At 53.9% G+C, this 25,356-nt stretch overlaps 5 protein-coding genes across 5 annotated transcripts in view; 3 read left to right on the forward strand and 2 right to left on the reverse strand.

The window, feature by feature from the left end:
- GUITHDRAFT_121487 (hypothetical protein) overlaps nt 1-1,171 on the reverse strand; it is a gene marked incomplete at both ends in the record, with an annotated part of 5,081 nt that extends 3,910 nt beyond the window's left edge. The window contains 2 exons of the mRNA XM_005819269.1: nt 66-223; nt 279-1,171. Of these exons, the coding sequence (XP_005819326.1) occupies nt 66-223; nt 279-1,171 (1,051 nt within the window). The remainder of the gene's footprint in view (nt 1-65; nt 224-278) is intronic.
- Nucleotides 1,172-2,184: 1,013 nt separating this feature from the next.
- On the forward strand, nt 2,185-6,843 carry GUITHDRAFT_121488 (hypothetical protein; the record flags this gene model as incomplete). The annotated part of the gene is made up of 8 exons (XM_005819270.1): nt 2,185-3,074; nt 3,121-3,275; nt 3,330-3,421; nt 3,468-5,393; nt 5,443-5,523; nt 5,570-6,123; nt 6,172-6,553; nt 6,598-6,843. 8 exons carry the CDS (start codon nt 2,185-2,187, stop codon nt 6,841-6,843), a joined length of 4,326 nt encoding a protein of 1,441 aa, XP_005819327.1.
- An 821-nt stretch (nt 6,844-7,664) lies between these two features.
- Nucleotides 7,665-15,517, forward strand: GUITHDRAFT_121489 (hypothetical protein; the record flags this gene model as incomplete). The annotated part of the gene is made up of 26 exons (XM_005819271.1): nt 7,665-7,695; nt 7,874-7,925; nt 7,975-8,059; nt 8,119-8,307; nt 8,358-8,517; nt 8,566-8,650; nt 8,732-8,771; nt 8,828-8,887; nt 8,935-9,005; nt 9,079-9,117; nt 9,164-9,204; nt 9,257-9,312; nt 9,360-9,443; nt 9,494-9,553; nt 9,600-9,671; nt 9,730-9,778; nt 9,827-9,900; nt 9,957-10,034; nt 10,080-10,133; nt 10,293-10,352; nt 10,408-10,572; nt 10,630-10,665; nt 10,713-11,336; nt 11,389-13,325; nt 13,373-15,139; nt 15,430-15,517. The coding sequence occupies 26 exons, from the start codon at nt 7,665-7,667 to the stop codon at nt 15,515-15,517; spliced, it is 6,057 nt and encodes a 2,018-aa protein (XP_005819328.1).
- Nucleotides 15,518-15,851: 334 nt separating this feature from the next.
- Nucleotides 15,852-22,657, reverse strand: GUITHDRAFT_121490 (hypothetical protein; the record flags this gene model as incomplete). The annotated part of the gene is made up of 7 exons (XM_005819272.1): nt 15,852-15,890; nt 15,939-16,091; nt 16,138-17,507; nt 17,555-22,143; nt 22,182-22,278; nt 22,492-22,532; nt 22,584-22,657. The coding sequence occupies 7 exons, from the start codon at nt 22,655-22,657 to the stop codon at nt 15,852-15,854; spliced, it is 6,363 nt and encodes a 2,120-aa protein (XP_005819329.1).
- A 1,252-nt stretch (nt 22,658-23,909) lies between these two features.
- On the forward strand, nt 23,910-25,206 carry GUITHDRAFT_121491 (hypothetical protein; the record flags this gene model as incomplete). Its single annotated transcript, XM_005819273.1, has 2 exons — nt 23,910-23,945; nt 23,992-25,206. The coding sequence occupies 2 exons, from the start codon at nt 23,910-23,912 to the stop codon at nt 25,204-25,206; spliced, it is 1,251 nt and encodes a 416-aa protein (XP_005819330.1).
- Nucleotides 25,207-25,356: the final 150 nt, after the last annotated feature.

Here is a 25,356-nt window from a genome sequence, read left to right on the forward strand (position 1 = left end):
ATCAAATCTGAAGCGAATAAAAAGCTTCAGTCAGGAATATCCAGCATTATCCAGCTCCTGCTCACCAGTGACATCAAGCGTTTCACACTTGGAGTCAGGCGACTGGTTGACGAGCTTAGAGCAGTAATCAATGATGTTCTCAATCATAAGCGTGACGGACGCGATGAGCTCTCGGGTATCACCGTAATCAAACGAGTTCAGCTGCTGGTTCGGTGGAACCGTGCTGAACAAGAAAACAATGTCAGAGATAAAAGATGCATCATAGAAAAAGCATCGACCTCTGAACCAGTCTCAGGTAGTGCTCGATGGTAGACAGGTCCACCAAGTCTGTCGTCTGCTTCGTCTGATACATCACGAGCGTGTACTGCCCGTCGGGAAGCTCGAGCGAGAGCGTCGCGTTGTCAATGTCTTGCTCGAAGACGAAGGCGTTCATGGTGTCGCTGTAGATGTTGTAGGTGAACTTGCTCCTGCTCGGGTCCAGGCTCGAGTCGAGGAGCGTCAGGTCCCACCCCAGCAAGGCTCCACTGTCAGCGATCACGTCCTTGAGGCTCAGGGACACGCTCGTCAGGTTGGGATACTTGCCGCAGTCTGGGATGCAGCCGAAGCGACCGAAGCCCGGGTACTCCGCAGGGCTGTCGCAGACTCCGTCACCACAGACGGGGTCTTGGAAGACGGACGGGAGGATACTCTGCTGCAGCCAGGAGTAGAGGTCGTCGTTGTTGCGGATGTATCCCGTGGCTCCTACCCCGGAGTTCATGAAGCCCCCCGAGAGATATGTAGGAAGGTCACCGATAAGGAAGTCGAGGAGCGAGCTTTCGATAGCAAACAGTGTTTGAGAGTCACGCTGGACAAAGACGAGGAGGATGAAGAGGAGGAAGAAGAGGGAGGTGCCGGCGAGCTTACGGTATCTTGTCGAGCGATCGATCCTGGATTGTACCTGCTCCAGAAATGCTTGGAGTTTCGACTCTTTCTGCTTCTCTGAAGATTCCTTCGGTGGACAGAACAATGTCTGAGACTCTACGTCATGAAGAACGCTGTCAATAGTTTCAATCCTATTCCTGAAGACATTCGGATTCTCAAGCACTCGGTTCAGATCAAACTCGGCATCCTCGTAGCTTCTCGACTCCCTTTGATGCTGCAGGACGCCTGCAACGGCGGCGTTCAAGGCCATGGCGGCACTCAAGGAACAGAAGCTGGAACCATCGACATTGATGCAGCCGCACGGGGACAAGCAGGAACAGAAGGCTTGATAGATGATAGTACCTAGCTTTCACACCCGGTGTCGCCTTTGAAAGTACAATCATTGTCCCAGTCTCTTCATAGCAATTTGAGGGTATCGGGAGTAATAAGCGGGTCAGACAGACAGACAGACAGACAGGTGATATATACTGGGTGATATATAGAGATAGAACGTTCATTTTAATCTTACATGAGTTATAGTAATCAAAGTTTTACACCAGTACAGACTTTATAAAGAACCCCCACAAATATGATGATTCAAGTGGGGTGGTAGCAAAGAAGTCAAAAGGCTATTTGAGGGTAGGGTAGTCTCAAAGACCTCGGACATTCCGATCGACAGCTGAGCAGTACCGTTGTACCCCTGCAATCCCCTTGAATAGAGGGGTAGTGCGTTAAGCCTAGTCGGTCACTTCCCCATGAAATCCATATCTTTTATATTGGTACTAATGATCTTCTTGTTTTTAGAATTGTACCAGGAACATGATAGTACTTGATTTCGGTGTTTTAAAAATCTGACCAATTCGTTTTTGATCACGACTAATGCGATGCGAGTAGTTGGGAACCAATGGGGGGAGGAGAAGGAGTGTTGAGGAAACGTTGAGGAAGCGTTGAGTAGAAACAGATAGCAGGGCGAGATAGAGTGAGAAAGAGAGTGAGGACTGATGGAAAAGGGACGGAAAGCAGAATGAGATTGAGAAAGGTCGGGAACAAGGGCAGGGCTTGGATGAACAAAGCTATTCACACACATCGCACTTTCACTAGCAGAGAACAGGAATGAGACATGGCTTGGAACTAGTTTCATTGACGACGAACAGCAAAACAATACCCTATCTGTTTCTGCTTCAACCTCTGACACATGCGTATCGCAGGACGCTGGAACTTTAAGACTTCTACGAGGGCTCCGGGTTTGTTAGGTGTGTACAAACTTGATCTAAACCAGTCGACATGGCTGCAGCTGTTGTTGCCGCTACTTTGAATCGGCAGATGCGCGAAGCTGAACAGGAGCAGGAGCTCGATTACTCTCTACATGGCATGCTGGAGGACCCGCACACCTTTCAAAGCAGGATGGCGTCGGTGGATAGCGTTCTGGAGGACCTCAAGTCAAAGTCCTTGTTCGGCCCCACGGATGATGCGCTGAAAGAGTCAGAGTCAAAGATTCATGCTCTCCTCGAGAAGGTGCAGGCCAGGATCGATCGCTCGACAAGATACCGAAAGCTCGCCGGCACCTCCCTCTTCTTCCTCCTCTTCATCCTCCTCGTCTTTGCCCAGCGTGACTCTCAAGTTCTCTACGTCATTGAAAGCTCGCTCCTCGACGCCCTTGTAGACGACCTTCCTTCCATGCGCTCGGGGGGCTTCATGAACTCCGGGGTAGGAGCCACGGGATACATCCGCAACAACGACGACCTCTACTCCTGGCTGCAGCAGAGTATCCTCCCGTCCGTCTTCCAAGACCCCGTCTGTGGTGACGGAGTCTGCGACAGCCCTGCGGAGTACCCGGGCTTCGGTCGCTTCGGCTGCATCCCAGACTGCGGCAAGTATCCCAACCTGACGAGCGTGTCCCTGAGCCTCAAGGACGTGATCGCTGACAGCGGAGCCTTGCTGGGGTGGGACCTGACGCTCCTCGACTCGAGCCTGGACCCGAGCAGGAGCAAGTTCACCTACAACATCTACAGCGACACCATGAACGCCTTCGTCTTCGAGCAAGACATTGACAACGCGACGCTCTCGCTCGAGCTTCCCGACGGGCAGTACACGCTCGTGATGTATCAGACGAAGCAGACGACAGACTTGGTGGACCTGTCTACCATGGAGCACTACCTGAGACTCAATGCGAAGTAAGTAAGTGAATCTTTAGTTATATTCGTTAATGTTGATCGACAGCACAATCCCGGAGAAGGAACTTTCAAATAGTTTGCACTATGGCGACATGCGGGAATTTCTCTCGTCGGCGATTCTTTTGCTGGAGAACATCATTCATTACTGCTCGAAAGAAAGTTCTAGAACCTTTCAAGAATGTCAAGAGCTCAATGTTGAAGGTCTTTCGTTGTTATTGGCCTTATACACTTTCTGATTATCCTTATTCGCTTCAGATTTGATCGCTCATTTTCTTGATTCCTATGGACTAAACGGCAGCGTATCCATGAAAGATCGGAGGACAAAAGTCCTCACGCCTCTGTTAAATGTAATACACCTGCTCTCACATGCTTGGACTCAAATGCTTTTCTCAGATCAAATTCTGCTCGGCCCCGAACCTTCGCAACAAAACCTACGCGGCCCTCAAAGAACTGTTCACTTCCTACCAGACCTCCGGCTGCTCCGACTCGAACGCCTTACGCGCAACCCAGCAGAGTCTGTCAGCGACGATGAAGAGAAGCAAGAGGCCCCTACAAGTACTGCAAGACTTGGTGGACGCGAAGAACAAACATCAGTCCCAACGAGCAACCGCAGCAGGGGGAACACAACAAGTCGGATATACTTGCTCCTCCCACGCTGACTGCGCTGCCTCCTCCTTCTGCGCTGCATGGACTGTAGTGGCTCCCAGCACCAGCTCCTCCTCCTCAAGGCCAACCAACAGCGCCTCCTCCTCCACCTTCGTCTGCAAGCCCTGCGCTCTCTGTACCGTGGACACCAGGGACTCCTACGACGGCGTCTGTCCTCAGGACAAGTGCCCTGGCTCCGGCGGCTTTCCGCCCTGCGTTAACGCCTCTGCTCTTCTCGCCAGCTTCTCCTCCTCCTGCGAGAACCACAACCACTTTGACATCTGGTCCTACGGCTCCTCCTCCTCCGGCCCGCCGGTTGTCATCCCTCCCTTCACGCCCAAGGTGCTGGAGGTGACGCCGTTCAACCGCATGGTCGGAGCTCTCGTGGTCTCGCAGAAGCGCATGCAGAGTCTGCCCACGTGCGTCGATCACATCCAGGACCCAGGGCTGCACAACTACACGCTCCTCGCTCAGAGCAGCATCAACTGCCCCTCGACCTCCGCGCAGGAGAGCACTCCCTTCGGCTTCGACCCGACCTTCATGCCCTCCAGCAGCCTCTACAACGGCGAGCTGCGAGCCGATCGCTTCTACGGCGACAGCGAGCGACACTCGTTCGTGGACGACAGCGGGCAGGAGGTGATCTCCTACCCGTACGGCTTCTTCCCCCACCGCTACGACTCCAACCACCTCGACCTCAACATGGACGGCGAGCTGACGCCCGACGAGCTCGCTCGTGACGTCAACGGCTCTGACTTCAGCAAGAGCCCAGCTGTGGTGGTGAGCTTGGAAGCGGACAACTTCAAGGTGTACTTCGACGAGCGGCTGTCAAGGAAGCAGGCGCTCGACATGCTGACGAGCCTGCAGGACGGGAAGTTCATCGACTTCCAGACCAAGCAAGTCTCCGTGGAGCTCATGACCTACAACGCGGTCAGAAACATCCTCTCCTACTGCCAGGTGACCTTCACCTGGGACGTCGGGGGAAAGATCCCGTGGGAGTACAAGATCACGACGGTGGGGGTGGACAAGATCAAGCACCCGAGCACGTGGCAGCTGCTGCTCATGCTCGCCATCCTGCTGGCCCTGGTGATCAACATGGGGATGGAGGTGACGGACATCCTGCACCACCTGAGAAAGTTCTCTGCCTCCTCCTACTTCACCGACCCCTTCAACCTCATCGACTGGCTTCACTTCGCGTTCCTCGTCGGCTCGGTAGTCAGCTGGCTCCTGCTGCACAGCAAGGCGCGAGCCTTCAGCCTCAAGGTCGGTTACCCGATCCTCTTCTACGGGCCCGAGTACGGCAGCTCGCGACGAGTCTCCTCCGCCTCCAGCCAAGAGCTTCCCGGTGACTTCGAGAGTCCCATCGCAGTCACCAGCTTCGCCAAGGCCAGGAGGCTGCGGACCAACAACCAGGCCGAGTACGACTTCCTCCTCCTGCTTGACTCGGTCAAGGCCATGGCGTCGGCAGAAGACATGTACGCCTTCTTCGCGGGGATGAGCATCGTGCTGTTTGTGTTCCGAATGCTCAAGTCGCTGGACTTCCAAGAGCGGATGGGGATGGTGACGAGGACGATCGGGAGGGCGTCGAGCGATCTGTTTCACTTCCTGCTGCTGTTCATGATCGTGTTCTTGGGGTATGCCATCGTCGGCGTGTTCCTCTTCGGCCATCAGTACGAGGTTTTGATTCCATTACTTGGTTCATACATGATCCTTACGACCGTTGCAGGGGATGTCAAACTTGAGCTCGGCCTGCAAGACTCTCGCCATGATGCTCTTCAATCTTGACTCGACCTTGTTCTACTCCTCGGTACTATCAGAGGAACTTGATGGATATCGTTGACTCTTTTGTTCAGCTTTCACATTCGTCATCGGACGGAGCAGTACAAGTGTTTCTATGGTCCTACGTGTTTGTCGTCTTCTTCCTCCTCTTCAACATCTTCCTCGCTATCCTGGTCGACGCGTACGTCAACGTCAAACATGAGGTCGATAAGGCCAACGGGCTCCTGCAGGACATCGCCCTGTTCGCCGTCCACGGGGCTCGTCGGGTGATTTCTCCCAGCTCAACTTTTATCTCGGACCAGCAGCTGGAGAAGCTACTCAAGGAGAAGCTGGAGGCCATATGTGTCAAGAACGTCATCCAAGGTGAAGTCAACCAGCACCTCGCCCACCAGAAGGCCATCCTCTTGAAGGGAGGGCATCAGATCGGACCGCAGCAGCTCGGCTCCCTGCTGGGCTTCCAAGAGGCCAAGGAGGATGAGGTGGAGGCTTCTGCAACAAGCCTGGACGTTCCAGTGTCGGAGAATGCGGCCATGCAGGACGTGATGAGCAGGTACGGGGAGGACGTGGCAGAGCTGCGAGATCGGAGGAACACGGAGCTCAAAGAGATCGTGGGGATGGAGAACATGAGGTGAGAGGAGGGAGAGGGAGGCGAACAGCGAGCTGACGGCTTGTGCAGACGTCTGCTCGCCATGAACGCGATTCAGATCGGGATCATGGAGGAGCAGCGCAGGCTGATTGACCTAGTGGAAGGCATCGCTCGCAAGTCAAACGTGCAGATTCCAAGGACAAGGAGCTGCTTCGAACTGTTTGGGAAGGAGCGAGAAGGAAACAAGCGGCTGAACCTGACCGTCCTCTCAGCCTCAAAGCTTCCTAAGATGGACTTCTTTCGTAGTTGCGACCCATACTGCGTCGCCTACATCAACGGCAGCGGGTCCTCCCCCTCCTTCCGCACCAGCGTCGTGCAGAGAAGCACCTCGCCGACATGGAACGAGAAATTCACATGGAAGCTCGGGGGCGACACAACTATCCTCACCATCACCCTCTGGGACAAAGACAACGTTGTTCGTGCCTTTGTTTCTCGTCGTTTGACTAGCATGCGCAGGTGTCAAAGGACGACTTGATCGGCACGGTCATAGTGGATCTCAGGAGCTGTGTGGCGGGAGAAGCAAGGAGAGCAGATTTCCAGGTCAGGAACCCTCAGTGCCAGGCGAAGCTAAAGGATGCAACATTGTGTCTTGAGATCGAAATATTTGAGGAAGAGGAGATGACAGAGGAGGATTTGGACCAACAACCTAGTGAGTCTCCTGAGATAAGGTATGCTCCCCCTAGAGTTATCAAGGATGATTGATGGCAATAAAGTGCAATTTTTGATAGCAGTCTGATCAGCTACTTACCAGCTGGTGCTTATCTTACCATCCAACCTCCAGTTCCAACTCTGCTTTCTCTCTCCTTTCTCCTTCTTCTGTTCCTGTTATTAGTGATCATCATTGCCTCCAATTCTCATTTTCTTTTTCTGGCTGTCCTCGATCTTCCTCTTCCTCTGCCTTCTCTTCTGCCTCACCATATTCTCTCCTCTATCTATATCTCTATCTCTCCTTGTCCTCCTCCTCCTCCTCCTCCTCCTCCTCCTCCTCCTCCTCCTCCTCCTCCTGGAAATTTGACTAGGTATGTCATATTCCGACAACCCCCTGAGGGTTTTCTTTGACAACATCACCACCCCACCCCATCGATTCCGGAAAACACATACCATTTGCCATGTACCCCACCTGGTTCAATCTCGAACCCCACCCCTCCTCCTTATCCAGCCGTTGGATTCCAACGGGGAGATGAGGTCAAGGTAACCACTACCCCTTGTGGTGACCAATCAAGTACCCTACCGACTCTATCCTCTGACCGGCTGCCATGCGGCAGTTGCGAATGAAGTTGGAGGAGGAGGAGAGAGAGGAGGAGAGGAGGAGGAATGCAAGGAACAGAGAGCGAGATCCTGTGAAACGAGAGCGATGAGTAGGAGGAGGGGAGACGGAGAAGGGAAAGTGAAGAATCGGTTTTTGCCGGGAGGCGCCGAAATGCGTCGAGAGAACAGTCAACTATTTGGAGTGGTGTTCATGTTTAGCGAAGTAAGTTTAGAAGTGAGTCGATGAATGTCGAGAAGGAAAAGGAAACTACAGGATGGCAGCTCAAGCTGAACATGTAGATCAAGGTGCTTTCCGTAGATTGGTTCTGGTTTTCTTTCATGAAATCTGGTTGAGCGCATCGTACAATCTTGAAGCCCCTCATTTCGAATTTGAAATGGACAAGGGAGATAGTTAGACTTGAACTGGTCTAAACTTGTTGTGCCAATCCTTTTGGAGACTCATTGTTGACGTGATAGTTGGCAGGAAGAAAGTTGAAATTGATTCAAGACAAATACCAACAAACTAGGATGCAGCAGTAACATGCAAGTAGTGAAGATCGACATGACGGCCTGGCGTTGGACTAGGATCAACTCTTTCTGTCTCATCGTGTTTCTTCATTTGATCTTCTTGTCGTCGGGTGTTGAGGCCGTAGATCGAATCCTGGCATCGGTATGAAACCCCTGCTCTCGGCTCTTCCTGCATGTTTCTACCTTCTGACATACCTGCAGGCGAGCTTTCCCGCAGACGCGCGATGGATGACTTCATATCTGAATGACATTCCTGCTCCATACCAAGTTCAAGTGGACAACACAGGCGCCTCGGCTACAGACCGATCAAATGACAATCAACCATGGTACTTCACTTCTGGCGCGGTCTTTTCTGGCGACATGTCCGATGCGTACAACGGACTTCTATCGGTGATGAGATCTGCATCGTCGGTTTGTTGACACTGACGATGAATCTTCAGTTTCGCTTGATGCATGTTCAAATTGCTGATAGCAATGCTGTGATGATCAAGTCTCATCCGATCGTCATCCTTAAGGCTACCTGCGGCTATTCCCTCACTTGGACGCCAAAGTCATTCCCTTCCACAGACATGGTCACTGTGAATTTGAACGAATACTCCGGTATATGGCTACATGCTGATATCTAACGTGAATTGAACGAGTGTGCAGGATGGAAGGATAGTAGGACTGGAAAGGCACCCGACAATCTTGATTTTTTGGGTGTTCTAAGCCATTTGGAGTCAATCAAGATCTTGTAATACACTCATTGCTTTGACTCTTTCTTGTTCATGACATTTGCTCCCGCGTGAATGAGAAACTAATTAGCTTATTACAGGGGGTCATATTTCACTAGCGCTGAGACTACTAAGCTTATGGTAGACTTGTATGTCTCCATATGTTGTTGTGTTCCTGACATTGTTTAAATCAACAGGATGTAAAGCTGATTGCTGGGTCAAGATCCCAGTATCCATGCTGCAATGCTCGCAGTGAGGTATAGCTATTCAAGTACTCGGGAACTTTACGTTGACTCTGTCAAAGGTCGATGCTTGCACAACAAAGCCCTCCCAAGAGTTCAACCCACCTAATCTAGTGTTCTATTGCGAAGGAAGGTGATTATTTACCATTGTCCGATGAAGGGCAACGGACATCAGAACGAGTCATTCTGAAAGTTTTACTCCACAGTCAGAGAAAATCAGTGAAGATCTCAAAGATTTATCCGAGGTAACTTGATCTCGTGATCTATGAAGGATATTTAACTGCCCCCCAGGTATTCTCGTCGGACTGGCGGCACCTGGATTACAGTCACGGGTAAGGTTATACTCTACGGTGGCTGAAGTTGTTCACTCGCTTGTTCTTTCAGGCGAAAACTTTGGGCTAGCTGGAACCAAGCCAATTGTTCGTATTGATGGAAGACAGGTAAGAGTCGATACTGTCCATGGAGGCGTCAACTGACGTCAATGCAGTGTGAAGCTACGAAGTTTGTTCCCAGCAGAGCACTGGTCCAACTTCCAAGTACCATCGACGCCTCAACGATTCTGGCTCCATTGGTTGTGCATGAAAGCTTGATATAAATTTGACCTTGACACTTGAAATGCAGAACAACAAGCGAGGCAACGCCCTGCTGAATGCATGGATGACTGCTACAGACTCTATGAAGGTTCGCTTCCTGCTACAACAGAACAAGACGATAACACTTGGCTCAGAATATGTACCCCGAGCATTGCTGGAACGGTATGAAGGATGATGGAACGGACAAAGGATACAACTATGGAACGGTATATCCCTTCCTTCTGGACCTGAAGCCAACCCTCTGTGATATTCTTCTCTCTGCAGGAGGCAGCACCCAAGTATATCAACCAAGGAGAGACTGGGATTGACACCGGTAAACCCCGACGCGTATCTTGACTTGACACTGAGAGGAGTCGACCAGGTGGCCCATGCTTCCCCTCGCACTGCAGCAGCTGCCCAGACTCCTCCAAGTCATGGTGTGACTCCAACTACCAAGTGCGCCTCAGCCTCTGCTGCCGGTCAAGTTCGGGGCCCTGACCTTGTTCACTCAGATCATCGCTGAGTCCAGTGGAACCTGCAAGGGCCGCGGGGACCCCGTGACGGCCTGCAACCAAAACTTCCCATACCAGGTCAGCCTCGACGAGGTAGGGCTTGTCAATCTGACTCGATACCAGCGTTTCCCTTCTCTTTGTCCAGATAATCTTGACACTCCTCTGGTCTCCAACGTGGTCAGTAGATACAGTCCTACCTCTCTCTTTCAGTATCTTTCTCCCTCCTCCTCTCCTTTCTTCAACCCTCTTGCTGACCTTCTAGAGCTTCTTCTATCCTTTCCTCATTCCTCCCCTTCTGCAGTTTGCCTTTGCTCCTATCATCACAAGCACCCACAGGTCTCTACTCTGAGGTCGCAGACTCGGTACAGCACATCATCCTTGACCCAGACTGATAAGGTGTCCTCTCCTGTGAACTCTCCTACTCTTCATGACTCTTTCTCGTCTCGCCCAGTACTTCGACCTCCTGGACATCCGGAGCACAAACATCACGGCTCAACTCGCCGCTATCGACACTTCGATGACTGTCTTCAGCATCATCGACCTGGTCTGCCAGCATCAGAACACTCCTCTGACTAGAAACTGCCTTGCTGATGGCACCGCGACCGAGCTCGTACAGGTTTCTCCACACCCAAGAACTTTTCTTTGGTCCGTTCTGAACTTTTGAACCTTCTAGAACTTTGTCAAGATCTTTGACGCCAGCGACTTCACGGTAACTTCCCTCACCTCCTCATCTCCTCCTGATCAATTTCCATGCAGAAGTACGAGGTGGTTCTGGTGGAGCAGATCACTGGGGACAACACGATCAAGGTTTCCAGGGGCAAGGGAGGAACGACTGCTATCACCTTCACTGCAGGAAGTAAGGTGTATCAGTGTGGCAAGAACGAGTACTGCGCAACCAGTCAAGACCTGGCCAACAACCGCTACATCCGAGTAGACGACGAGATCATGAAAGTGACAAGTGCTGGCGGCATCGCCATGGTGTCTATCCCCAGCACGACATGTGGCAGCGGCTACAACGGCTCTACTGCTCTTATCGTGGAGTGTGTGGCTCCCTGTACCAGCAGGACTCCTCTGACTGGCAGCGTACAAGTCAATCCCTCAGACAACTCCATTGCAAGCGTCACCGTCACTGACCCTGGCTCAGGATACTCCTCTAAATTCCTCCCCACCATCACCGTAGCCAACGGAGACGGCTGCACCCTGACGCCTCTCTGGACCTCTGCCATCGTGAGCCGAGCGCAGGCGCTCACAACCGCTCAAGCGCACGCCAACGTCCCGACAATCTCCCGCATGGACTGTATCGACTCCGATGAGACCGGAGACAACTGCGGTGGGAGGTGCAAACCCTGCCCGTCGGGTGTCCGCGGCCCCCAGCAGCAGGTGAACTTTCTCGAGCTGCTGCATTCAACGCTGTCTTACCATCTTCCTGCAGGATACCGTTCTATGTCTCACTCCCGAGCTCAAGCATGGGCTCAACCCGAGTGACCTGGCAGTGACCGTTGAAGCAGCACCAGGACCCACGAACTCCCCCTACCAAGTTCGTATGAACGAGATGAAGACCGGCTGGGTGGACAAGTCCTCCTACTCAGTCTCGTGCGTCTCAGAGCAGAACCGAGGGTTCGAGTACGGGGCTCATGACTTCGTGTGGAGCTCCAGCCTCAAGAGCGACTACGCAGTTGTCGTCACGGGGACGACAGTCGATGGCAACACGGGAGACACATACGTTGTCGGGGCGATGGTGAAGCAAGTGACTATTGAGGGGAAGCACATCATGTCAGCAGAGCAGATGGGATCGTTGACTGTCACTACCAGCCTGTCCACCTGCACTCCGACCATCACCGGAATCCATGATGTTGTCGGGCTGCAATATGGCTGTGCTCTCAACGGCTTCATCGCTCGTTTCTCCAAGTCAGGCAAGGCCATGTGGCTCAACAAGGTTGAAGCAACAGGGAGCTCTACTACCCCCATGTCTGTTCTGACTGACGCAGCGTTCGACCCCGCTCGCTCTGAGCTCTACGTAGTTGGTCACTACAGCGACGGCCAGACGGACGGCCAGTATGCAACGACGCTGAACCTCTACGATGTGAATCCATCTACTCGAACCTCCGCGGCAACGACTACAAACACCATGGCGATGGAGACTCTCACGTCCACTAACGGCATCTACCAGGAAGGCATCATCGTCAAGTACGGCAGGGAAGGCAACGTACTGTGGTACAAGAAGATCGACGCCTCGGTCTTGTCGTCGGGTGCTGGAATGATCGTGTCAGACCTCAAGATTGAGACTTACAAGGCAAGCACTAGCAACATCATCAACACCCAGCTGCATGGCATCGGCAAGCCTCCCACAGCTCCCACGTCCACCAGCCGAGTCGACATCAACTATGACTCCGGCATTGCCCAGCAGGCAGTCCAGGGAGGCACCGGCACAGTCAGCACGATCACTCTCGCCTCCACCGCCTCCAGCACCAACAAGTGGTATAACGGCCTGACCATCAGGATCACCAAGGGACCTGGTTACGGTCAGAAGCGAACCATCTACGAGTACGACGGGACCTCCAAGGTCGCCAAGGTTCAGCCCGACTGGGACCCGCAGCAGCTCCCAACCTCAGCATCGCAGTACGTCATTGAGGGAGGCAGGCCGACCTCGTGGGTGTCTGGGATGCACTGGAGCAACGGAGGCGTGTACGTCAGCGGCAAGATTCAAACTTTCTGCGGCCAAAACTGCTTCACAAACGCGGACAAGAACGCGACATACGTTCGGATGGGAGAAATGCGTGACGTATATCGCGACTCGACGTCCAAGACAACTCCTAAGCACATTGACGTCATTCTCTCTCAGGACGACCACCAGAACTTCGTCTCTCAGTTTGACATGGACGGCAGAGTCTTCTGGACCCGCCTGGTTGGCTCCAACGGCCTCTACGGGCAAGTTGTGAACGGTGCCCTGGCCAGCTTCACATTTCACAGCAGTCAAACTCTAGAAGACAACATGTTCGAGGGGGCGCTGGTGACTGTCGTCGCTGGAACGAACATGGGGGAGACAAGAATGATCAGCTCCTTCTCCGCCTCGACCAACAACGTGACTGTTTCCACTGATTTCAGTGATCCATGCGACAGCACTACCAAGTTCATCATCTCCAACAAGGGCACTACGGGCACCGTCACCTCCGTCACAGCCCCCAATACGGCCATCCTCAGCGGAGACTTCCTGTCGTTCGACGACGCATACAAGGGCTTCAACATCATCTTCTCTAAAGCTGATGGTACCACTCGATCCCTCGTACGCATCGACAGCTACACGGCCAGCACCCAAACCTTCACCTTCAAGGCCTACGGCACCTCCTTCACTGCTGCTGCCAACGACCAGTAAAGATTGACTTACACGCCGGGCCCGCCTCTGACCTTCTCTCCAGGTTCCACATCCTCGATGCCGCCACTATCGCCGCCATGTCAGTGGCTGACGATAAAGTTTTCCTCACGGGTCTCGCCACCCAGTCGTACCTCCGCGTTCAGAACTGCTCCTTCGACAGCGCTACCGTCCTCGAGGGCCCACCGGCCAACACTCAGCCCACCCAGGTGTTCGAGTGCGCCAACGTGGGAACCAGTCTCATGGGCCCGACAACCTACGACCCCAGCAGCGTCGCGCTGGTGGCTCAAGGGTCCAACAAGAGCGACGCCTCGGTTGGGATGCTGAAGGCGTTCACGGGCTGGGGCATGTACACTCTTGCTTACAACGGTTCCGGCGCGGCCACGTGGCTGCAGCAGGCGAGCGGCGGGACGATCCGACCACGAGCGATCGTAGCAGTTGAGCCATCGATCGGAGGAAGAGCGCTCGAGAGTCAGTGGGGAGGAACTCCAGACTCCAGGTCCCTCCCCAGCAGGAACCAGCCTGACGATGCATCGCATGCTCGCGACGTGGGCTCGGAGAATTTCCCGACGGCTGTGATCGACGGGAGGTATGTCTACGTGGCCAGCGAGGTCTACGACTGGATGAACGCAACAGACTTTGGTAGGACAAGATTCCCGTTGGAGTGCAGTCGCGGAAAGACGCTCGGCGAGAAGTCGGTCTCGACAGATCGTCTCCTCGATGCTCAGTGCGCTGGTCAGGTCGTGGCAAAGGGCTCTTCCTCTTCCTGGCCCGGGTCCCACACAGCCTCCCCTGACATCGTCCTCGTCCAGTACTCCATGCAGGATGGGACTGTCAACCTGATCCGTCGCACCGGGCAGATGGACGGGAAGGAGACTGTGACGTCCATGGCTGCTGACCCCTTGACGGGCTCAGTCTACTTGACTGGTCAGTACTACGTAAAGTCAACGAGCGACGTACAAGGAGGAGAGACGAGGACGGGAGGGGAAGACATCTTCGACCTTGTGGCTGCTAAGAGGGGGGAGAGTGTGGGCTGTCCCTTGCAGCGAGTCGACGGGACTCTCAGCCTCGGGGAGTCGGGCACCCCCTACTGCAAGTTCTACGCGCAGGCCAAGTCGACAGCAACTGGGACTGGCTATCTTGTGAAATTCTCTTTCAACGGCGATGAAAACAACAGGGGCAACTTGAACCGCCGGCTGGTCCCCTCCATCACGGGCCACCTGACCGCTAGCAGCTCCCTGCTCTCCTGCCAGGACAAGAACCTGGTCACCGCAGACACCAACGGCCAGACCCATGTCCTGACAGGAAGCGCGGACTGCAAGACTCACGTCAGCGGCTGCAGCTGCCTGTACCTTGTCATCCAGTCCAGACTGACCGACGGGGCTGCTGTCTACCAGGACTCTGGGACTGGACCGACGTCCCAGCTCAGCGGCTACAAGATCAGGATCACAGCAGGGAGGTCCAAGGGATACGAGGGTATCATATCCGCCTACAGCGTGTCGTCCAAAGTCTACAACGTGATTCCCTCCCTCCCCTCAACCGGCGTCGACGAGACTTCACTGTTCCAGCTCTTCCCCTGGAGCGAGTTCACCTCTAGGCTCCACCTGCCCTCCTGCTCCGCCCCCGTCAACGCTGGCTGCGGCGCATACAACATCGACTGGGCCAAGACCATCGGCCGCTCTCTCTCTACGGGCGGCAACACGCAGACGACGGCGCAGACGTCTCCTGTCTCCCTCAGCCTCGTCCATTCTGACTTACTTGTCGCTGGCACCTTCTCCGGCTTCGTAGGCTCCACTACCACCGGACAAGTCAGGTGAACAGAAGATCTATCATCGCTTCCTCCCCCTTCCCCTTCCTTCTTGCTCTTCGTCATTCGTTTGAACTCCTCTCCATCGCTTCTTGCCCATCCTCCACCTCCTCCATCGCTTCCCAACCTCCTCCTCCTCCCCACTAGATCTTCCTCTTTTTCCTCCCCTCCACAGATCTTCTTCTTCCTCCTCGCCTCGTCTAGATCCTCCTCCTCTTCCCCACCTTCAGATCCTCCTCCTCTTCCCCTCTTCTAAATCCTCTGCTTGCAAAGGCTGTCTGACCCTCTTCCCGCAGCCTTGGCTTCGAAGGCATCGACGAGGTCGTCGGGTTTGCCAATCAGAACTCGCAGATCGGATCTTTCTTGACAAGACTGGAGGACTGAGGGCCCCCAAACTTCTCCTCTTCCTCCACGTAGCATAGAAACGCTTCTTTCAACCTCATGTGTGCTTGTTTATACCTCAAGAGTGCTAAACAACAAAAGCTCTCTTCTCCTCCCTCCCCTCCTCCCTCCCCTCCTCCCTCCCCTCCTCCCTCCCCTCTCTTTCTCTTCTCCCGCACACACACAAAAGAGTAGGAGGGCATACAAGACACGGGAAGAAAGCATCTGACCGCTTCCTGACGGATCCTCTCAAGCTCCCTCCTCGCGGGCACATCGCAACATGTCAACTTCACTGACTGACTGATAGCGCGACTAGTCAACTGGGTCGTCCTGGTATCTACAACCTGCGAGGCTTCACTCTCCTTCCCCGCTGCTCCTGCTCCTGCCGTCAGTCACAAGTACTGCATCCTCAGCTCGGGCTCACCTGGCCATCCTCCCGCTTCCTCAGCAGCGTTGCTTCCCCGCTCATCATGTCTGCTGTGCTCCCTTCCCCTCCCCTCCTCTCGGGTGTTGTCATTCCCAGCTCCTGCAGCCTCCCTTCGTCTTCCTCTATCTTGTCGCAGCTCGCAATGATGTCCTGCACAGTCAAGTCAGCTGGGCTCTAGCCCGGCACTTCTCCTGACCTTCAGCTGGCCCTGGATCCTCTCGAGCTGAGCTCGCTGCCCCTTGACTTGACAGTACTGGTTTGACCGCATCTTGTCCACCACCCCCACCCTCGTCTGCAGCTCACGACCCCCCACTGCCAGGCTCCCGTCCCACACTCTGACCTCGGTGGGCTTGTCAAGGCCGACAACCATCTCACCTTCCTGTACTGAACTCTCGAAGTAACTCCCCGCCTCCTCTGACCTCTCGAACAGGATCAGCTTCCCGAAGAAGTGCCGAGCGAACCTCCGCAGCATCCCCCGCGTCTCCTCCTTCTCCTTCCTTGGTGGCGCCGGCACCACAAACTGGCTGGCTCTCCCGTACGCTCCATCCGGGGAGAGGTCAGGCTCATCCAGAGGGATCGCGGCGTCGGGGAGCCTGTCAAGCTCGGAGAGGGTCATGACCTTGACGACGCTGAAGCCGGAGGAGGTGCGGATCTGCTCCATCTGACTGCTGGTGCCTCTGCTGGTCTTCGTCAGCAGGACGCAGTTGAGCTCGTCGCCGAAGGCTGTGGAGATGGCAATCTGAATGTCTGCGGCCCTCGGGTCATCAACGACAAACAAGGACGCAACACATCCTAGCACGTCAGCCTTCTTGGGGATCTTGACCCGGTGACTGCACTCCGGGTATCGAAGTTGGCTGTACATGTCTTCTATCGCCTTCAGCCTTTGCTCAAACACATCCCGCAGAACGTTGCAGCTGTTTCCAAACCTGTTGCAGTCTGACTTCAACAACTTATTGTCTTCTCTGTCTTTTATTTCCACCCAGATCTCCTTGATCGGCTGACAGACTCTTGCTTTCTGGGGCAGCTGAGAAATGGAGTTGGAGATGGTCTGCCTCTCCTCGGCCAGCCGACGTCGAAGCCTCTGCGTCTCCTTGACTCGACTGTCAAGGACGCTAGCCGCGGCCTCCTGCTCCTGCTTGACACTGGGTGATCTCCCCCCCTCATCGAGAGGACAGCTGCTCTCGGTGTCATCGACCATGGCGGAGGCGGAGGGTGCAGGGAGCAACGCGCTGACAGGAATCTCGCTGATAGAGCGGAGGAGCTCGACATTCGTGCTGATCTTGAAGGAGATCTTACTGGCAGACGTCTCGCGGGCTGGATGAGTCAGGGGAACAAGCCTGAAGCTGCTGTCCCTGCTCGGGGTCTGAGCATCGAGAGTGACTTGACTAGCCTCCAGTTTGAAGTTGTCCTCTTGGTCCAGGCACGGTAGCACGCAGGCCTGCCAATCCGATCGCTGGTGAAAGCTCGTCGAGTTGGCCTCGCGGTCCCAGGCCGTCACGTCGAAGTTCCAGAGGAGCTCGTCGCCCTCTGCCTTGGAATACCTCAAATTCAGCTGCTCCACTGGCCCTGCTCAAGCTCGTTAGCGTCGCACTTGACAGTTCACAGTCGCTCACCTGGCTTGACAACGACACGACCGTCGCAACTGACCTTGTTCTCGTCGTACGAGGACCTCGTGTCCGTGAACTCCACTGAAATCTCGTGGGGACCGAGCTGGGAGCGAGTGAACGTCAGCTCAAGGCAGTTGTCCTTGAAACAGGTGGGCACGTAAGGGATGGTCTGCCCGTGGGAGTAGAGCTTCACGTGCGGCATGTCGGTGTCGAGGTCATCCAGATGGTTGCCGTCCTCGGTGTGCAGCTGGACCTTCGCCGCAAACTTGGCGACCATCATCTGATCATTTGACATGACCTCGAGATGCTTCTCATCCTGCTCGAACGTGACTGACACCCGCGTGACGGAGTTCCTGGCGTTGACGGTGATGTTGAAGGTGAAGCTCTTAATGCGCTTCGAGACGATGTGAGGATAGTAATTTCCAGATGGCAGGGGAGGGATCTTTGACAGCCTGTACACCTCCCCATGCTGAGCATCGGTCAACTTCTCCAGCTTGACCCTCTGGTTGTGAACTTGAAGGTCAAGATCGTGCTGCCATCGGGAGGACAAGTTGTTCCCCGAGCTGTCCGCAACGTAAAATCGCAAGTCACACTCATAGTCTGCCATGCTTGGACAAGTCACATCGAGGCCCTCCTGGCTCTCCGGATTGATGCAGAGGATAGCGTTGCAATCCCCAGGCTCGAGCTCCAGCTCGTAGCCCGCGGGGTGGAGGACGAAAGTCTTTTGGCTCCTCGTCCCCTCGCTCACGTGCAGGCTCATCCCGAGCTTCAGTGAGCCTTTGCCTGGCCTCCCGTAGATTCGCCAGTTCTTGACGCGCAGCTTTGAGCCCAGGATGGTAATGTTGCCGCAGGCATCGCGACCTTGGAGGACTGCATTGTAATCATCGTAAAGGGAGATGTTGACAGCAGGCTGCTCGTCCTGCTCGAAGGTGAACGAGATCCGCTCGTCCAGACGCTGGTTCTGAAGCGGGACGATCTCATGCCCGTTCTTGTCTAGGATCTTCGCCTCTAGGACATAGCTTTCTCCTGCCTTGACACCTTTCAGTGTCTTGTTTCCAGTAGCTTTCGAATTCTTCGACACCGAGATGATCGTGAGGGTGTGGGGATCCCCAGCCAAGACCTCCACGTTCACATCATAATGAAACAATCGCCTTTCTGCTTGGCTAGAGGAGGGGGCCTCTGCCTGGCAGGAAAACACCGAGATCGAGTGCTGCTGACTTGCCTGCACCAGCAACGGGGGCAGCTGGCAGGCTCTCTCGACAGCCGTTCTGTAGAACTGAGGGCCGGCAGTAGACCAACTCGTCTCTACCTTGAGATCTGACATGGCCGTGACGGTTCCAACGCAAGGCTGGTTGGCCTCGTCGGTTGCAACAAGGAGAAAGTCAGAGATGAGGTCCCCGTGCCTGACCTTGATATCGACCTTTGAGTTCCTACACGGCAAGTCCATCTCGGATCGGGACAGAGTGAACCGTCGCGGAGATCTGCTGACTATCAGAGGCACAGACAACCGCCGATGCAGCAACGAGCCCTCAAACTCGTAGAGCAGGTCGACGTTGCTCCTCAGAGTCTTGGGAAACTCATCGGAGTCGCAGAAGTAGACGTTGTCGCAGAGCGAAGCAGGGTCGAGGGTGTTTCGGAGCGAGTCATGAAAGACGAAGCATCGGCTGGTGATTGCGATCGGGTCGAGGTTCTGAAACCTCTCGGTAAGCGTGAGTAATCGAGGATCCTGTCTCTCGTCCGAGAAGTACCGGACACAAATCCCGACCTTCTCCATCCCTTCAACCTTGAAGATTGACTGGATCGTTGCGAGGAAGGAGCACTTGGGTCGAGTCTTCCGAGGGTCTCCGACAGCAAGCTCTTGCTCTGTGTCGAGAACAACGCAGTCACCGACTTGGAAGAAGCCATGGACCATGTGCACCGCCGCCACTGGAGTCGATTGCTGCTGCAAGATTTCCTCGAATCGCACCATGTCATCGTGAGTCACGACCGAGGGATCCTCCATCGCCCGGGCGCAGGAGAAGAGGGAGCTCGTACACGAGCTTGCAAGGCAGCAGATCCCTTTCCGCACCTCTACTGACTCCCAGTGAGTGTTATTCGCAAAGAGAAGGTCGGGGCTAGTCACAACAAGCCTTCCCTCCCGCCTCTCGCACAGATTTCCGGAGACATCTTTCAAAGTGACGTTGACAGGGGGATGGTTCGAGTAGTTGACATGCTCGGTCCAATCAGTTTCCGTGTGTATCGCAAAGGGAGCTCCGTGGGTAGCAGTGATTGAGAAATCAGACGAGATCGGAATCCCATTGCGCCTATCTCTCGCTCTGATACTGAGATTGTGTTTGCCAACTTTACAAGTAATGCGAAGATCGTAGATCTCCACTGAGTTTTCAACAAATTTCAATTTGAATGGCAGAGATTGATTCTGATTGAAAATGATATCAACTTCTGGGGAAACAGCTTTGACATCTATCAAGTTATTGAAAGAATCCTGCAAGCAAAAAGTGATCGTGATTTTCTTTCCTATTTCAACACTGTCATTGGAGATGCCTGAAACAGAAGAGATCTTGGACATTTCTCCAGGTACAACACAAAAGGTCTTTGGCTGACAATCGAATGGAATTTCAGTGTGGTGGGGCTCAAGAGTCAAAGTGTAAGAGTCCGCGACTGTCAAAGAGTCGACAATGTGTGGTGGCCAGGCATGTTGCGATATCTCGAAAGTCTTCTCCTGCCCGCTACTCAAGGCTTTCAACGTTGCTCGGATCTTGGGATGGTACGTCATGATGACAGCACCTTGGGAATTTTTATAGACCAGACGAGGAAATCGAATACTCCGGCTGGCTTGAACAGGTTGCTGGAGTTCAATCGAGATGGTTCTGATAATTTGCTCGTCATTCTTCTTCTTGTACTCTTCCCATTCCGCATCAGTCAACTTCCTGAGGAAATAAGAGGAGAGCTTGAAAGATTTTACATCATTCATCTTGTTCTTAAAGTCCAAAATTCTCAGCTCCACCTCGCCTCTTGGTTTGTTCTTGGAAAAGTGATCTTCTTGCAGAAATCTCACTATCTGCCCAACAGTCTTAGGTCCTTGCCTGGTTTCCATGAACAACTCCACGAAATCACCGGCCTGATATTTGACTTTGCACAAAGTGATTTTGTTATGCTCTGACATCTTCAATTCATGCAAGTATTTCGGATCGTTCCCCACAAAATAGACTTCCTCGTCGTGTGCCAAGTGACACTCCTTTACCCATGATTCGAAGGCCTTCTTGCGGTCCTCGAGCGCGAAGGCCTCATCCATCTTCTTGAACATCTTCTTTCCCTTGTCCAACTTCGTCTTGCTGCCATCTGGCTCGATCCCACGATCGACAAAGAGCAGCCCGAAGGTGCGTTCAAAACATCGCTTTGGAGGTTGTGAAGGGGACAAAGCCTTGTCTGGGCGCTTCATAAACTCAGGGACATACTCCTCGTATGGAAGCCAACGTCCCATCCAGAACGTCATGAAATGCCTGTTCTCGGTGCATGGATGCTTGTGCAGTTTGTCCACTCGAGGGACCGTGTTCTCATGGTTGACATATGGGAAGTAGAAGACGGCGCCTGTGACAATGATGGGACATTCTGGGTCTTCTTCATCTTCGATCCTGAGGTATATCGGAAAGCAATCCTTTGCTTGATCACCCAGGACAGTGTTCAGGCAACAATCCAAGTCCACTAGATTGTAGCTTCTTTCAATCTCCTGGTAGATGACTGAAAAACTGACGTCGATCTGACTGTAGTTTGAGTTCTCCACGCTAGTGTAACTTCGCATCATCTGTTTTAGACTGTCCATGTCTCCTTGCAACGCGCTCGCTATCGTGCCGATAAGAGGTTCAGTCGGACTCATCAAACACGATTGACCCGCCTCCATCGAGACCTTTTCTGCAAACCTCTTCGCTCCTGTCTTTTCCCTGCCCAAGTACATGAAATAAATTCCCAGCAAGTTCCTCAGACAGACGTCGAAGGATTCCTGCGAAAAAGGCCGATCGCTCCCGGCAAAAAAGTGATTCTTGAAGCCTTCAATCTCAATCTTACAGAAGCTCGACCCTGCAAGTTCATGGGTATCGCAGGACCTGACCTTCTCCACGGCTTGCCAGGCTGTCTTCTTGAACTCTTCCACCATCCGCACAACCACGCTGTTCCTGGTCTTGCTGCTGATGACATATCTCTCCCCAAGAGCATTGCAAGCTACTTTGGAGCCCCACCCGTAGCGGCAAAAAGTCCCGCACAAGTAGCGCTTGAGGGACGCGCAATGCGGGTTGTAAGACCCATTGGAAGAGTCTTGACCAGATCCGATGACAAGCATCTCTTTGGGATCCGCACATCCCACCCCGTTGTCCTCGATGACCAAAGTGCCTTCATCCAGGTTGAGCTTGCACTGGATTTTCCTGACGTCGACTTCTGTGTTGAGGAGCACGTACTGTATGCAGTTATCGAAGATCTCTCCGATGGCAATCAAGAAGGACGCGTTGGCTATCATACTCTCAATGGTTCTGTTCTTCTTTGGTGTCGTATCTATTATCGACGAGCATTGGAACTTCACATTGTCTGCAAGTGTACCCAAGTTACTACACATCGCAATCCGCTCGCATCCATCCACACTCACCTTTCAGCAGCAGCAGCCTGCATGGCCCACTGCAAATGTCCAAGTTGAACGCGCATATTTCTGATCCAATCTCGCTGTCTTTGCATAACCTTAGCGCCTGCTCAGCCATCAGTCAAATTTGAGAAAGAGCAGGAGCAGGAGCAAGAGGAGCAGCAGAAGCAGAAGCAGGAGAAGGAGAAGGAGAAGGAGAAGGAGAAGGAGAAGGAGAAGGAGAAGGAGAAGGAGGACAGGGACTCAAGAATTGTCACCGATGGGGAATCATTCAGCTTGAGCTTATTTATCAAGTGCCTGATTAAGTCTTCACTGCTACCAAATGCTTTCATGTCGTCATGGCTGAAGGAGATGACGTTTCTGATGAGATCCACGGTCATGAGTGCAAAGTGCATGGAGAAAACATTTCACCTCGAAGGCTGTTCCCCTTGGCGGTTCTCTTGCAAGATGCATTCATCAACATAAACCACAATCTCGGCAGCCATTTCCGAAGCAAAGAGAAGGACAGAGTCGGAGCTAGGAGCAAACAAGTGTACAGAAGGAGGAGAGTTGTGCCAAGTGGAACAGAGAATGAGGCTAGAGGAACGGAGGAAGGAGAAGGAGAAGGAGAAGGAGAAGGGGGATCAGGAGCAGGTGGAGCAGGTGCAGGCGCAGGAGGAGCAGGATTAGGAGGAGCAGGTGGAGCAGGAGCAGGTGGAGCAGGAGCAGGAGGAGCAGGAGCAGAAGGAGCAGATGGTGCAGATGGAGCAGATGGAGCAGGAGCAAGAGCAGGTGGGGCAGGAGCAGGTGGGGCAGGAGCAGGTGGAGGAGCAGGAGCAGGTGGAGGGGCAGGAGCAGGTGGAGGAGCAGGAGGGGAGGTGTGCGGATGGGGAGGATGGAGGTTGGACGAGGAAGACGGGGAACTAGGAAACTAAATAGCAAACAAGTTCGTGGCTGCCCAGTACAGAAGGGGGTGGGGTACTAGATCTTGTTGGTACGGGTGATATAAACACATCCAACGTTGTTCGATCAGGGGTGGGGTATACCAACTGGTACCGGTAGTGGAGAGGACGCTGGAGTACTCCAGTACAAATATACTGTATATTTCTGGTACAGAATAACTAAAACATTTTAAAATTCGTACAATTTTGTGGGAATAAGATAAAACTTTAGAATAGTTTACATATATATAATAATAAAATATTACCGGAAACTGTTACAAAACGCAGTACAATTTGTCCTGATACAAGACGCGGCGTCATCGGGCCATCAAGATAGCTGAATGTGGCGGCCATGGAAAGCAGCATGGAAGGAGACACTTGGCGGGAGGGAGCGAGGAGGGAGATAGAGGAAGAAGCAAGGAAGGAGGGAGATGGAAGATGAAAGAGGAGATATGGAAGGGAAGAAGATGGGAGACGGCCGAGTTGAAATGGGAGGGAAGTTTGTGGTAAGATGGGGGTAAGAGTGTGTAAGTAATCTGTGAGAGGGATTATGAACAACAATATGTAAGAATGATTGTTGAGGCAGCGATCAACAGGATTCTTGAATATATGAAGGAGGAGGAGAAGATCTACAGTGAAAAATGTGTTGACGTGTTCGCTCTTAACACGTGGGCCCCCAGGGTTCGACTGCTGAGGTCGCATAGAACAAACGGCACAGACCTTTTCCCCTCTCCCTCTCCTCTTCCTCCTTCTCACAAGTAGCTCGGCCAGCACATCATTCTTCAAGAGTTTTCCTCCCCCTCCTTCATCATCCGCCATGAGCAGCACTGTTGCTCCCGACGGGTTTGAGCTGGTGAATCCTTTCCTCCCTTTCTCGTGCGCTAACGCCGGAGCTGCAGGATGACGTTCAGGTGGAGGCGCTAAAGGAGCATGGAGTCATCGGGGCTGACAACCGCTGCCTCTGCTGCGGGAAGAGGAAGGAGGAGATGAAGACGTGTGCTACCTGCCGGCGAGTGCAATATTGCTCCACGAGATGTCGGGGAAGGGACCAGGAGCGACATGACAAGGTCTGCCCGTGGCTCCAGAAGTGCAAGGTCGAAGACGAGATGGCGGAGAGAGGATGGGGACTTCTGCATGACGCCGACAAGCTCTCGAAGCTGCGATCGCTCCTCGAGAAGTCCCCGGCGCTGCTGGACTCTGACCAGCTCCCGTCGTCGCTCACCTGGAGGAGGTGGAAGGAGTTGAAGAGTATCAGCAGCAAGCTGCTGGACGACGAAGGCTGCACGCTCCTCAGCGCTCCTCTCACCCTCCTCCTTGTCCTCTCCCAGCACGAGGCCCTGCAAGAGCGGCTGGTCCGGACGAGGAAACAGAAGTTGGTCGTCCACATACCGGGCGCGAGCTCCATCGAGAGCTCCGTCCCTTCCTTCGTCTGGAGGGACGTCGCCCGCCCCTACCAGCTGGAGGTCCACCTGGTCGGGCCCCAGCTGTCAAAGTCTGCGGTTGACACGGAGGTTGTCAAGCATCACGCGTGCTCCTACGAGACCTTCTGCCAGCAGAACCCCAAGAGCCAGCCCGACCTTCTGCTGGGCTTCAACATGGGACTCTCCTGCCCCGACTACAGCTGGGGGGAAGCGATGGAAGCTATGTGGAGACACGCGTCGCCGAGAGCAGGAGCAGGAGCAGGAGCAGGAGCAGGAGCAGGAGCAGGAGCAGGAGCAGGAGCAGGAGTTCCGATGGCGTTGACTACCGCTTCCTACATGGAGCTGCTGGAGGAGATCGCGATCCTGGAGGAGGAGGGTCACTTCCGCCTGCTGTCTGCTACCGAGAACCCGATGTGCTGGCCCGTGTGCCTTCAGAGCGGGACGGTTGCGTCTGACGTCTACCACAAGAGCCGGTGGATAGCCCTCGGTGTGGTGGAGGGGAGGGGAAAGAGGAAGCGACAGGACGAGGACGAGGACGAGGACGAGGACGAGGACGAAGGAAAAGTGAAGAAGGTGGCAAGAGGGTCGGGGAAGGGCAAGAAGCAGGAGGAAGGGAGGAAAGGGAACAAGGGGAAGAGGGTCAGGTCACGACCTCCCCGCTCAGAGAAGAAGAAAACAAAGAAATTTCGTTAGGATGAACATTACAGCCTGTACTCCCCCCCTCCGCCCCCTTCTGGACTTCAGCTCGGGACGAGCTTCGATCCCTCCTTGCTGTCAACCACGCTGTAGCCCTGTTTTGTTACCGTGTCAGTCCAGCTGTCAACCTCCCTCACCCCACCCGCT

Source organism: Guillardia theta (assembly GCF_000315625.1).
Source record: "Guillardia theta CCMP2712 unplaced genomic scaffold GUITHscaffold_233, whole genome shotgun sequence".
NCBI lineage: Eukaryota > Cryptophyceae > Pyrenomonadales > Geminigeraceae > Guillardia > Guillardia theta.